The sequence below is a fragment of the Procambarus clarkii genome, chromosome 50 (assembly GCF_040958095.1).
Source record: "Procambarus clarkii isolate CNS0578487 chromosome 50, FALCON_Pclarkii_2.0, whole genome shotgun sequence".
Taxonomy (NCBI): domain Eukaryota; kingdom Metazoa; phylum Arthropoda; class Malacostraca; order Decapoda; family Cambaridae; genus Procambarus; species Procambarus clarkii.
This window is the reverse complement of record NC_091199.1, coordinates 7,856,960-7,869,585: the sequence shown is the minus strand read 5'-3', so window position 1 is coordinate 7,869,585 and position 12,626 is coordinate 7,856,960. Positions and strand designations below refer to the sequence as shown.

The 12,626-nt window shown below is 43.4% G+C and overlaps 1 protein-coding gene across 9 annotated transcripts in view; it reads right to left on the bottom strand.

Annotated features, from left to right (window-relative positions):
* Positions 1–12,285, bottom strand: part of unc80 (unc80, NALCN channel complex subunit) — a 162,248-nt gene extending 149,963 nt beyond the window's left edge. For 8 of the 9 annotated variants that reach the window (XM_069303440.1, XM_069303447.1, XM_069303448.1 and 5 more), the window contains exons 1-3: positions 12,143–12,285; positions 10,277–10,628; positions 9,554–9,602 (exon numbers count right to left, since the gene is read on the bottom strand). In XM_069303440.1, the coding sequence (XP_069159541.1) occupies positions 9,554–9,602; positions 10,277–10,368 (141 nt within the window). In that variant the 5' untranslated portion in view covers positions 10,369–10,628; positions 12,143–12,285. The remainder of the gene's footprint in view (positions 1–9,553; positions 9,603–10,276; positions 10,629–12,142) is intronic. The other variant, XM_069303441.1, reaches the window with a different exon arrangement.
* Positions 12,286–12,626: the final 341 nt, after the last annotated feature.

Here is a 12,626-nt window from a genome sequence, read left to right as displayed (position 1 = left end):
TATTAAATTTGCGAGAACGGGTTGATCACCCAACACCTTGGTGCAAGAGCGGCACCCGAGGGCAGGCCTCGAGCTTCAGTTGGACAGCAGATGGGTGTCTCTGGAATTTGTCATTATTGTGGGTTATCTTGAGGCTATCTTGAGATGATTTCAGGGCTTTAGTGTCCCCGCGGCCCGGTCCTCGACCAGGCCTCCACCCCCAGGAAGCAGCCTGTGACAGCTGACTAACTCCCAGGTACCTATTTACTGCTAAGTAACAGGGGGGTATCAAGGTGAAAGAAACTGCCCGTTGTTTCTCGCCGGCGCCCGGGATCTAACCCGAGACCACAGGATCACGCGTCCAGAGTTCTGTCCGCTCAGCCACCGACTCCCCATGTTTGTACACAATATTGTACTTGTTTACGACTTGTCATTCATATCTTGATGTAATTATGCAACAAAAGAGTTGCTGAGACGGTTTGACTGTATCAGATACAGTCGTAAGCGAAAGATAGATCAGTGGTTCCACGGTTTATCGTAACTAATTTGCATATGGGCAGACAAAAGTTTTACATTTTGAAATTATCAGAATAAATGCATTAAATTTATTCTGTGATATTAGTTTGAAAGTTAAGAAGAAAATGATGCTCTTTTGGGAGAGTAAATGGTGACCCGGATGGGGTGGTGCAGCAGACGTGAGGATCGAACCCCTAGGGCGGAGATGGTTGCTAGGAGACCATCAATCTAGGCCACTTTTCTGCCACAAACACCACCGCACCACCACCACCACACCCACACGCACACACACACTCCCTCAACACCACCACAACCACCACACACACACACCCACTCCCTCAACACCACCACCACACCCACACCAGTGTTGTAACACACATACACACACACACACGCCAACCACCAACCACCAAAATGTGTTAAATTAAAAAAGCGAAATGGCAAAGGAGCGCCATGCGATGTTTAGTGAAGATCCGGCTTCGCCGAAGTCTGAAATCCTCAGCTTTAATGTGAGTGGTTGTACTCCTGGGGGAAGCCAAGGGCGGGCTTCAGAGTGAACGATGGTAGGTACTCCGGGATGAAACCAAGGGCTTCATATAACATATAGTGTACCAGTCATTACATCCTGGTGGAAACAAAGCAGCAGGAGAGCGAGGGGTGGGGGTGGGGGTATATATGGGACACGAACATGTCGCAGAAATCTCAGAAGGAATTTCATCGGTTTAACAGTCTTAAATAAATGGTGTGGACTTGATAAATTTTCAAAGCTAATTCTATACACAGTTTTAATAGTATATGTCTTAAGAAAGCCTTGTGAAAACACACACACACACACACACACACACACACACACACACACACACACACACACACACACACACACACACACACACACACACATACGAACTGGCCAACATACGAACGGCATTCAGAAACTTGTGTAAAGAATCATTCAGAACTTTGTATACCACATATGTCAGGCCAATCCTGGAGTATGCAGCCCCAGCATGGAGTCCATATCTAGTCAAGGATAAGACTAAACTGGAAAAGGTTCAAAGGTTTGCCACCAGACTAGTACCCGAGCTGAGAGGTATGAGCTACGAGGAGAGACTACGGGAATTAAACCTCACTTCGCTGGAAGACAGAAGAGTTAGGGGGGACATGATCACCACATTCAAGATTCTGAAGGGGATTGATAGGGTAGATAAAGACAGTCTATTTAACACAAGGGGAACACGCACAAGGGGACACAGGTGGAAACTGAGTGCCCAAATGAGCCACAGAGATATTAGAAAGAACTTTTTTAGTGTCAGAGTGGTTGACAAATGGAATGCATTAGGGGGTGATGTGGTGGAGGCTGACTCCATACACAGTTTCAAGTGTAGATATGACAGAGCCCGATAGGCTCAGGAATCTGTACACCTGTTGATTGACGGTTGAGAGGCGGGACCAAAGAGCCAGAGCTCAACCCCCGCAAACACAACTAGGTGAGTACAACTAGGTGAGTACACACACACACACACACACACACACACACACACACACACACACACACACACACACACACACACACACACTCCAGGTATAGGACAGGAAAATTAAGCAAAGTTTTGGGTAAATAACCTTTAAAAATGATAATGAATATGGCCGTGTGTGGGGGGAAGTGGGGAGTGTTTTTGTGAGAGGCGAGCGTGGCTGTGTGAGGGAGAGGCAGAGATAAGGACAACCTTCCCATCAGGACAGGAAGAGAGAGAGTGGAAGGGACACGGACATGGAGAGGAAGTGGAGGAAAAGACAATGAAAGAGGAGAGGGGAAGGAGAGAAAGAGAGAGGTATAGTGAGATTAAGGAAATTATTATTTAAAAGAGAAAGACGTTATATTTGCAAAGAGAAAATGATTGAAAATGCGAAAGAGAGAAATAGAAAGAGTAGGAGAGCGAAAGATAGTGAACAGGTTGACATTTGCCACAGTGACCCAGAATCGATATGTGGAGTGAGGGAAGAGAGGGTGGTGAAGGGTGGGGGGGGGGGGGGGGTAATGAAAAAAAAAAAGAGTTGGTGATAGGAGACAGTAAGAAGAGAGCTGAGTAGTTATAGGAGGAGGGGCATGGACGGATATAGAGGGACAGGAACACTAGGAGACGAAGGGATGAGGGAGAGTAGAGAAGAATGAGAGATGGACAGAGTAGGAAGAAGAGACTGTGGGAGAGGTTCGATTGATGCTCGTTTACCCTCCCTAGCCCCGTTCTTTTGATGTGATAACACACACACACACACACACACACACACACACACACACACACACACACACACACGCACGCACGCACACACACACACACACACACACACACACACACACACACACACACACACGCACGCACGCACACACACACACACACACACACACACACACACACACACATACATGACCAAAGAGCCAAAGCTCAACCCCCGCAAGCACAATTAGGTGAGTACACAGCCCAGTAGGCTCAGGAATCTGTCCACCAGTTGATTGACGGTTGAGAGGCGGGACCAAAGAGCCAGAGCTCAACCCCCGCAAGCACAATTAGGTGAGTACACACACACACACACACACACACACACACACACACACACACACACACACACACACACACACACACACACACACGATGCTTCTGCATGTGTGTTACTCTGCTAATGTCCCACACTAGCAGAATAACAACAGCTGCATATGGCATACTGGTCAGCATCTTGGTATCCTTCATAAATCTGGAGAAAAGAAAAACCTGGAGTTTCGGGCACTATATACAGCAAAGGTGAGACCCACACTTGAATATGCATCCCCAGCATGGAGCCCTGAACTGAAAACGGACAAGGAAAAACTAGAAATGGTCCAGAAATATGAAACAAGATTCGTTCCCGAGTTAAAGGGCTTAAGCTATGAGGAAAGACTGAGAGAACTGGACTTTACCACACTGGAGGAAAGGAGAGATAGGGGGGATATGATAACAACATAAAAGATTCAAAAGGAAATTGATAAGGTAGACAAAGTATTGTTCAAAGCTAGGAGCACCAGAACGAAGGGTCATAGAAACCAGAGACGCAAATGAGTCACACGGACGTCAGAAAGAACTTTTTTCAGTGTCAGAGCTGTCGATAACTGAACAGATTAGACGTAAAAGTCGTTGAAACGAATTCGATTCGTGGTTTTAAATTTAAATATGACAAAAGCGTGAGAAATGAATCATTGCTTAAAATCTAAGAACGTTTGGAAAGCGGGGCAAGAATCTTGGCTCGACCCTATAAGAACATCTTGATGAGCACACACACTCAGAGGAGACATCAAACCAGCATACAAGATTTTCAGTAGTACTATATTGATAAGCTTGAAAAAGATATATAAGTGTAAGGCGCAGTAGAGCATTGAGAAGAATAGGAACTTGATGCGTAGATGAGCTACAACCATGTTAGAAAACGTTTTCAGCTTAAGGGATTTGAACAAATAAACATTACAAAGCTAAGAATTTGTCAGTGTCAGAACAGTGAACAAATGCAATGTACTAAAGTGAAGTGGTGGACGCAGACTCCACACACACACAGTTTCGAATGTAGACATGACAGTACCAGATAGCCTTAGGAACGTGTGCACAAGGTGACTAAACATTCAGGGGCAAGACTGAAGAGCTGAAGGTGAACTCCACTAGCACAACTAGGCGAGGATACACACACGTCCTGGTTGAAGAAGGAAGATGCACAAATTACACGCTATTTTTAGATCACACCAAATGTGTCGAGTGAGGGAGGGTTGGAGGAGTGAGGGAGGAAAGGTAAAAAGTGGATGGAATGATAGAGGTGAGATGGAGATTAGAGGAAGGGAAGGAAAGGGAAGGAGGCTAAATATGTGGGAGGAAGAAAGGGTTTTGGTGAAGGAGGGAGGGAGGGAGAGGGGTTGGGTAGGGCCACATAATTGTAGGAGAGAGGTAGAGATGAGGAATGAGGTGAAAATATAATAATATGTTGTTGTTGTTTAAGATTCGCTACTTGGAACAAAAAGTTCCAAGTAGCACGGGCTATGGTGAACCCGTAGACTCTTATAATAATATTGAAATAATGTTATTAGGAAAATGTATAATAAGTAGAATAATAATAAGCTCGCAGCCTCTCCAACCCTGCAAGGCGGACACCATCCAGGCCGAGCTGCCGGACCAGACAAGTTCTCAAAAATCGAGCACAGGTAAAGCACAAGCAAACCTTACACTGGACCATACGTCGCCTCACGTGGCAAGCGTCGGCAAGATCCCAGACGAGCACTGATGACTTTGTGAGCCCCCCGGGGGGCGAAGGGCCCCCTTACACTACCAGCTCTTAACACTTTAACTCTCCCTACTTCCTCTCTCATGCCCTCCTCCCCCCCTCCCAGGAACTGAATTTTCTTTCTCTTCCTTCTTCTCTTCCTTCTTCTCCAGCCCATCCTGATATTTCCCATATTTGTGTTGACCGGATGCCGACGTTTGTGGCTTCCGTCTTCAACAGTATAGAAAATTAAAGTTCGTTAATTAAAATTTCCTCCTCCTCCTCCTCGTCAGCTTACCTAAGAATGTTTACTAACAGTGACTACGGGGAAATGAGGTCAAACTCTTTTTGTCTCGCAAACTAACCTCCTTGTATTTGCTGCATTTTATTTCAACTTTCTTTGAATTCTTTGTCGTGTCTGGCCTTCTTTGTCCATCCTGGCACCTTAGGATGCAAGTGCCTTCTACATCTTCTATCTGTTGATCACCCGAAAAAGGGTATGAGTATTTCCTTGAATTTAAAAAGATCTTCGGAGAAGGACAGCAGGATGAAACCAACGTCCTGGGTAACCCCAGATGCACGCCATACCCATGAACATGTCTCACGTGCAACCCGCATCCACTCTGGTTGGGTAATGGAGTTCTTGGTTCCTAGTCTCATGAGGAATTATTTCCTCACTCCATCTCTTATATTTTCATAGTATAAATAATTTTGTATCTCTCGCCTGCACGCTAGAGAATACAAACTTATAAATTGTAAGCGTTCCCAATAATTTGGGATGGATATATGGAGGTGCATAATAAATGAACAAAAATAACAAATCAATCTGATAGTATGCATTTCAATTAATAACTCTTCTTAAATATAACTTTCAATAGTCGATTCCTTTCAATCCAAGACTTCCCTAGCCTGCAATAACGTTCCATTTCCATGATTGCTGCTCTAGTCTGAGTTTTATTGAGAATTTCTGTAATTTTTTTTTTCCTCTCTTCTGCTTTGCATGTTTCTCTGATAAATTACAAGGGATTTGTCCCTCTCCAACCCTCCGTGTCTTAATCTTTCTCTTTTCACCCCTCACCTTGCCTCATTATTATCTCTTCTCCACGTCATGTAACTCAGTCTCACCCTTATTCACTCCCGTTATTCTCTTCGTTCTCAATGTTAAACCTCACTTCTTTATACTTGTGCATGTCTCGCTTCTTATTGTTCTTTATTTATCTTAGTTTTAGTTCTTGTTCTCTCTTCCTCCTGTTGCCCTTCTCCCTCTCTCAGGCGGGTGCCTAGCTCTGCCTACAGCTGAGATAACAGGTGGGAGTGTGGGAGAGTGAAGGATCAATAAGTGAGGGCCCGCTCTCTCTCTCTCTCTCTCTCTCTCTCTCTCTCTCTCTCTCTCTCTCTCTCTCTCTCTCTCTCTCTCTCTCTCTCTCTCTCTCTCTCTCTCTCTCTCTGTCTCTCTCTCTCTCTCTCTCTCCCTCTCTCTCTCTCTCTCTCTCTCTCTCTCTCTCTCTCTCTCTCTCTCTCTCTCTCTCTCTCTCTCTCTCTCTCTCTCTCTCTCTCTCTCTCTCACATTCTCTCTCTCTCACATTCTCTCTCTCTCTCATTCTCTCTCTCTCTCTCTCTCTCATTCTCTCTCTCTCTCATTCTCTCTCTCTCTCTCTCATTCTCTCTCTCTCTCATTCTCTCTCTCTCTCTCTCTCTCTCTCTCTCTCTCTCTCTCTCTCTCTCTCTCTCTCTCTCTCTCTCTCTCTCTCTCTCTCTCTCTCATTCTCTCTCTCTCTCTCTCTCATTCTCTCTCTCTCTCATTCTCTCTCTCTCTCTCTCTCTCTCTCTCTCTCTCTCTCTCTCTCTCTCTCTCTCTCTCTCTCTCTCTCTCTCTCTCTCTCTCTCTCTCTCTCTCTCACATTCTCTCTCTCTCCTCTCTCTCTCTCTCTCTCTCTCTCTCTCTCTCTCTCTCTCTCTCTCTCTCTCTCTCTCTCTCTCTCTCTCTCTCTCTCTCTCTCTCTCTCACATTCTCTCTCTCTCACATTCTCTCTCTCTCTCATTCTCTCTCTCTCTCTCTCTCTCATTCTCTCTCTCTCTCATTCTCTCTCTCTCTCTCTCATTCTCTCTCTCTCTCATTCTCTCTCTCTCTCTCTCTCTCTCTCTCTCTCTCTCTCTCTCTCTCTCTCTCTCTCTCTCTCTCTCTCTCTCTCTCTCTCTCTCTCTCTCATTCTCTCTCTCTCTCATTCTCTCTCTCTCTCATTCTCTCTCTCTCTCATTCTCTCTCTCTCATTCTCTCTCTCTCTCATTCTCTCTCTCTCTCTCTCTCTCTCTCTCTCTCTCTCTCTCTCTCTCTCTCTCTCTCTCTCTCTCTCTCTCTCTCTCTCTCTCTGTCTCTCTCTGTCTCTCTCTGTCTGTCTGTCTCTCTCTCTCTCTCTCTCTCTCTCTCTCTCTCTCTCTCTCTCTCTCTCTCTCTCTCTCTCTCTCTCTCTCTCTCTCTCTCTCTCTCTCTCTCTCTCTCTCAGCCTTTCGTTTTCTTTCCTATCTCCCCCTCCTCTCCCTCTCTTATCTCTCTGCTATCTTGCTCTTGCTCTCTCTCACCCACCTCCCCAGCTTTATATACTCTTAGACACGCACACGTGCCAGGAAGAGGGTGAAGGAGCCAGGGAGAAGGCGAGGGCGCCAGACAAAGGGTGAAGCTGGACACATCGTGAGGGCGCCAGGAACAGGGTGAGGGAACCCGCACGAGGGTGTGGGTAGGCAGGGAAGAGGGTGATGGAGGCAGGGAACAGGGGGTGAGGAAGGCAGAGAAGAGGTGATAACAGGTGAGTGATGCTTGTGACGTGTAAAGGAATGAGAGAAGGCAATGAGTAAATGAGTAAGTCGGGAGAGCAAACGGCGCTGAAGATATGAAAGGGGATGATTGGGGGATTAGGGAGCTGGGGTGATAATGAGGTGGCTGCTCCTGCAACCATGGGTATACATGCACCTACCTGCAGCCTACCTACAGCCTACCTACAGCCTACCTACAGCCTACCTACAACTAATGTTGGCTGGTTCCTAACCCGTATAGTCGACCGGTGTGATGCTGACTTCACCTCGTGGCTTGTGTTGAATTCTCATTGGAGTTCATTCATAATTTTCTACTACTTCCTGTTCTATTTTATTCTACTCACAACACTTATCTCGACAAAATTCGTTCTTATATTCAGAGTATCATTTCTTCTTAACAATCTACCTTTATCCCACCTTATTACTTCAAGTACTGTATTTTGTATGTTGTGATTATGTCCTGTCTGCATGTCTGTTTATCCCAAAGGTGCGCGTTTTAGGTTTTCAAACTGGCTTTATAACTCAGGTCCTTTATACCAGGGATGAGGTAGAAATGGAGTTGTAGCTCCATATACAGCTACAAATGTAAATATAAATATAGCCCAATAGGCTCGGAAACCTATACACCAGTTGAGTGAAAGTTGAAAGGCGGTGCTAAAGAAGCACATCTCAACTCCACCAAACACACACACACTTAGGTAATTACTAGCTTTATAAATGTGCAAGTTCTTCCTTTATTGTGTAGTAGTGTTGAAATTATTGTTAATTATTTTTATTGTATCATCCACATTTTGAGTAAATAATTCTCGCAATCAAAGTGTCAGATTATTTCTGTATTCATTTCTGGACATTTGAAATTAATTCACTGATAATTCAGAGAAAAATCGCCGAGGAAAGATAATTCACTAAGTACATTTTTTGTAATTCATTGAGCGCTTTTGTACAAAAAAAGGGGTAATGTTTTGATAAAATATTAAGAATTTTTTGTTTGTAAACTTTTGAATTTTGTTGTAATATATCTTGAGCACACCTGGAAATTAGTAAACATAATTTTAGGCATTTGTAGTATATTTGATATATTTGAAAGTATTATGCTTATATTCATGAAGCATTTGGATGAACATTATAATATATTCATGGAATACTCGGTTTTTGTAAATTAAAGAAACAATGATAGGGCCTACACAAGTTTATAGGATATCCAGAGTTGTAAAGCAGACTTTGTAAATACGGTTGGTAAATTAAAGTGAAATTATTTGTAAAATGTAAAAAAGTATTGGAAAGTGTGTATAGGCAGTTTTAACGCATTAAAAAGTTGCTAGCCTAATATCGACTTAAAAAATATACGAAAAGTATGAAAAAAGACAAATTATAGATTTTGTAAAAATTTGTCATTGTTTGTATTACACTTAGAAAGTTTATACACTCCATCATGACACTTACGACATTTCAGAGAGTTTAAAGAACCCAATAAGGTTACTAAACCATAAGATAGTTTGTAAATGACATACTAATGACTGAAAGTAATATTCTGAATCCTGTAAACATACACGAAAGTCTATATTGCACACATTAAAGTCTAAAAGAGTTTACACAAAAGTCTGACAAATCATACAGAAAGTCTGACAATTCACACAAAAAAGGCTGACAAATCATACACAAAGTCTGACAAATCACACAGAAAGTTACAAATCATACACAAAGTCTGACAAATCATACAAAAAGTCTGACAAATATAGAAAGTCTGTCAAATCATACAGAAAGTCTGTCAAATCATACAAAAAGTCTGACAAATCATACAAAAAGTCTGACAAATCATACAAGAAGTCTGACAAATCATACACAACGTCTGACAAATCATGCACAAAGTCTGACAAATCATACACAAAGTCTGACAAATCATACACAAAGTCTGACAAACCATACAGAAAGTCTGACAAATCATACACAAAAAGTGTTGTTGATAACTTACCATACAAGTAGCCTCATGCAGCTTACCCAACTTGGGTCTGATGAATGGACTGTGGGGGGGGAGAATATGAATGAATGAATAAATTCTGACTTACTGTCAGAATTAGTATAGAAATAAGATTTAGTACATTAGTGTCCAAGCAAGAGTGAGTGTCAACATGAGGTTCAGTACCAGATTTGAACAGTGAAGGTTTAGTGACACCTTTGAAACGTTTAGTGAAGGTTTAGTGACACCTTTGAAACGTTTGGTGAGGGTTTAGTGGCACCTTTGAAACGTTTAGTGAAGGTTTAGTGGCACCTTTGAAACGTTTAGTGAGGGTTTAGTGGGACCTTTGAAACGTTTAGTGAAGGTTTAGTGACACCTTTGAAACGTTTGGTGAGGGTTTAGTGGCACCTTTGAAACGTTTAGTGAAGGTTTAGTGGCACCTTTGAAACGTTTAGTGAAGGTTTAGTGGCACCTTTGAAACGTTTATTGAAGGTTTCCTAAGCTACAAAATGATTATTTTTCCCCATGGTCTCAGTCTCCTCTGTAATTCCAACACATATTACTTAATTTAGACTATTGAGCTATTATATGAGCAGCCTCATCCTGCTCCAAACATTTTCTCAAGGTACACATTGATCACTATAGGCCGCTCTCTCGACTGATCTATCACTACGGAAGTGTGTGTGTGTGTGTGTGTAGTTGGTAAGGGGGAGTGCCAGCCCCTCCCTTGCCTCTCACCTGCTCTGGCGCCATAGGAACGTCTGTATTGGGAGAGGGACAGCCAGCTCCTCTCTCTCCCAGTCTTCATCACAAGCTTTCCTCTTCACCATTCTCTCCTGTCCGTTCACTCAAGCTGTCGGCGGCGTTCACATGTTCTGGTGATGTCAGTGTCGCTCACTAGTTTTGGGGACCGTCCTCTGCGTTCAGTAGGATTTGCGCGTTATTCGTTCATTTGACCGCCGCGTTCATTGGGGTCAATTGGGGTAGGGTTCTTTTGGGTGAAACGACAGCCACGTTCCATAGGTTCACTTGGCGGCCACGTTATATTAGGTCAGTTAGCGCTGACACGCCTCGGCTCCTCTCTGCACATCTAAGCCAGCACCCACAACAAGAAACCAATATATTATCAAATTATAAACAAAATTATATAAATTAAAAATTTTCTCTATGAATTTAGTAGATCACATCAATTATATTAAAATTGTGTTGGGTTTATAGTGTGTTTCCAAAGCCTGGGCTCACAATTTCACTCCGTAAAAAGTGTAACTGTTTAACCTAACTACTTGGGCAAGACGGTAGAGCGACGGCTTCGCTGCATGCAGGTCGGCGTTCAATCCCCGACCCTCCAAGTGGTTGGGCACCATTCCTTCCCTCCGTCCCATCCCAAATCCTTATCCTGACCCCTTCCCAGTGTTATATAGTCGTAATGGCTTGGCGCTTTCTCCTGATAGTTCCCTTCCCTCGCCTAACCAGAAACGTACGAACCCCAGCAACCCACCTAACCCGTCGAGGCTGAGGCATAGAAAGCGTCAGTATTCCGGTGCTTTAAGATTTATTCCGGTGCTTTAAGACTTAATACTTTAAGTATTGCGTGAGAAGACGGGATGCGAGCCTTGTACTCACCTAGTTGTGCTTGCTTGGGGGGGGGGGGGTTGAGCTTTGGCTCTTTGGTTCCGCTTCTCACCTGTCAGTCAACTGGTGTTATTAGAGTGCTACAGGAACTTTCCCCAGTGCTACAGGAACTTTCCCCAGTGCTACAGGAACTTTCCCCAGTGCTACAGGAACTTTCCTCAGTGCTACTAGAATTGTCCATGGTGCTTCTATTATATATCTCAACACTTCAGTGTTGCACAACCAGGTGGCGCTGCCACTCACAGGGAATCAGTCAAATCCCGTAAATACAGAGAACTGGATCACCACTACAATTTTGTCCCCGTTGCTTCTGAGACACTCGGCGCCTGGGGTAAAAGTGCTACCAGTTTTTTGAAGGAACTGGGTTCTAGGCTAATTGAAACAACAAGGGACCCTAGAGGACCAAAGAGCCGAAGCTCAACCTCCCCCTAAGCACAATTAGGTAAGTATGCGAGTACCAGTACTGGCAGTGAGGCGCCAGTACAAGATAAGGACACCATTACCGAGCAGTACAATCCTTGGCAATCATATTGACCTCCAAAAGCCCAGTCTTAATACTTGTATACAAACACCTTAGTTTTCACTTGCTGTGAATCTTCAAATGTGGTACATAATTGATTTATTTTCCATCCAATGTGTCTAATTATAGTGTTACCGTTCATGTTTTTTATATACTGTATATGAGGTGCCTCGTATGGGTGAATAAGCCTTTTGCTATACCCTATGTCTATTTTCATAGGCCTTATGCTATCTATGTCTATTTTCACTCAATTTGCACTTTTATATTATCTTAAAAAATTATGTCTAATTTATCAATGGAAATCGTGGAAAGATAATTTGTAGCAAAATTTCTGAAAGTTTTTTTTTTATGTAAAAATCACATTTCTTCACTAATAATATCGATTATATTTTCAATCGATTGTTGAATATCTCTCATCTATCACAAACATTTTTAACTGGTTAGAAACTAACCATTTAGTAATAGTTGTAAAGATTTTTCCGCTCGTTTACATTCATGCTTAAATTTCATTGCAGATGGTTTTGTATAAGATTCTATTGGGTAATATTGGAGAGATGGTGCCACTCGGAGGACCAGAGCATGACTGCCCTCCGGCGCTCAGGGATGCTGGGCGACCCCTCGTCCGCCAGCGCATCACGGTAAGCTAAATCTCACGATCTTGCCATTTTTACCCATTAATACCCATACAAACCTTTAGTTACTTAATGTTGTGTAGTGTATAGTAATAGGATATATATTGTTAAACGTCGTGTTAAAATGTCGTGTAAAATGTACGCGTGGTTGAAGCGTTTTGGTGTATGAGATACGTGATGGTTAGTGTGAGCGGCGCGCGCCAGCACAGGCGCCGTCAGAGACAGGGGCGGAGGATGAACAACAACAGGTTGATGGCAGCAATATTATTATGGCGCCACATTACCACAATTACCGCTCCCACCT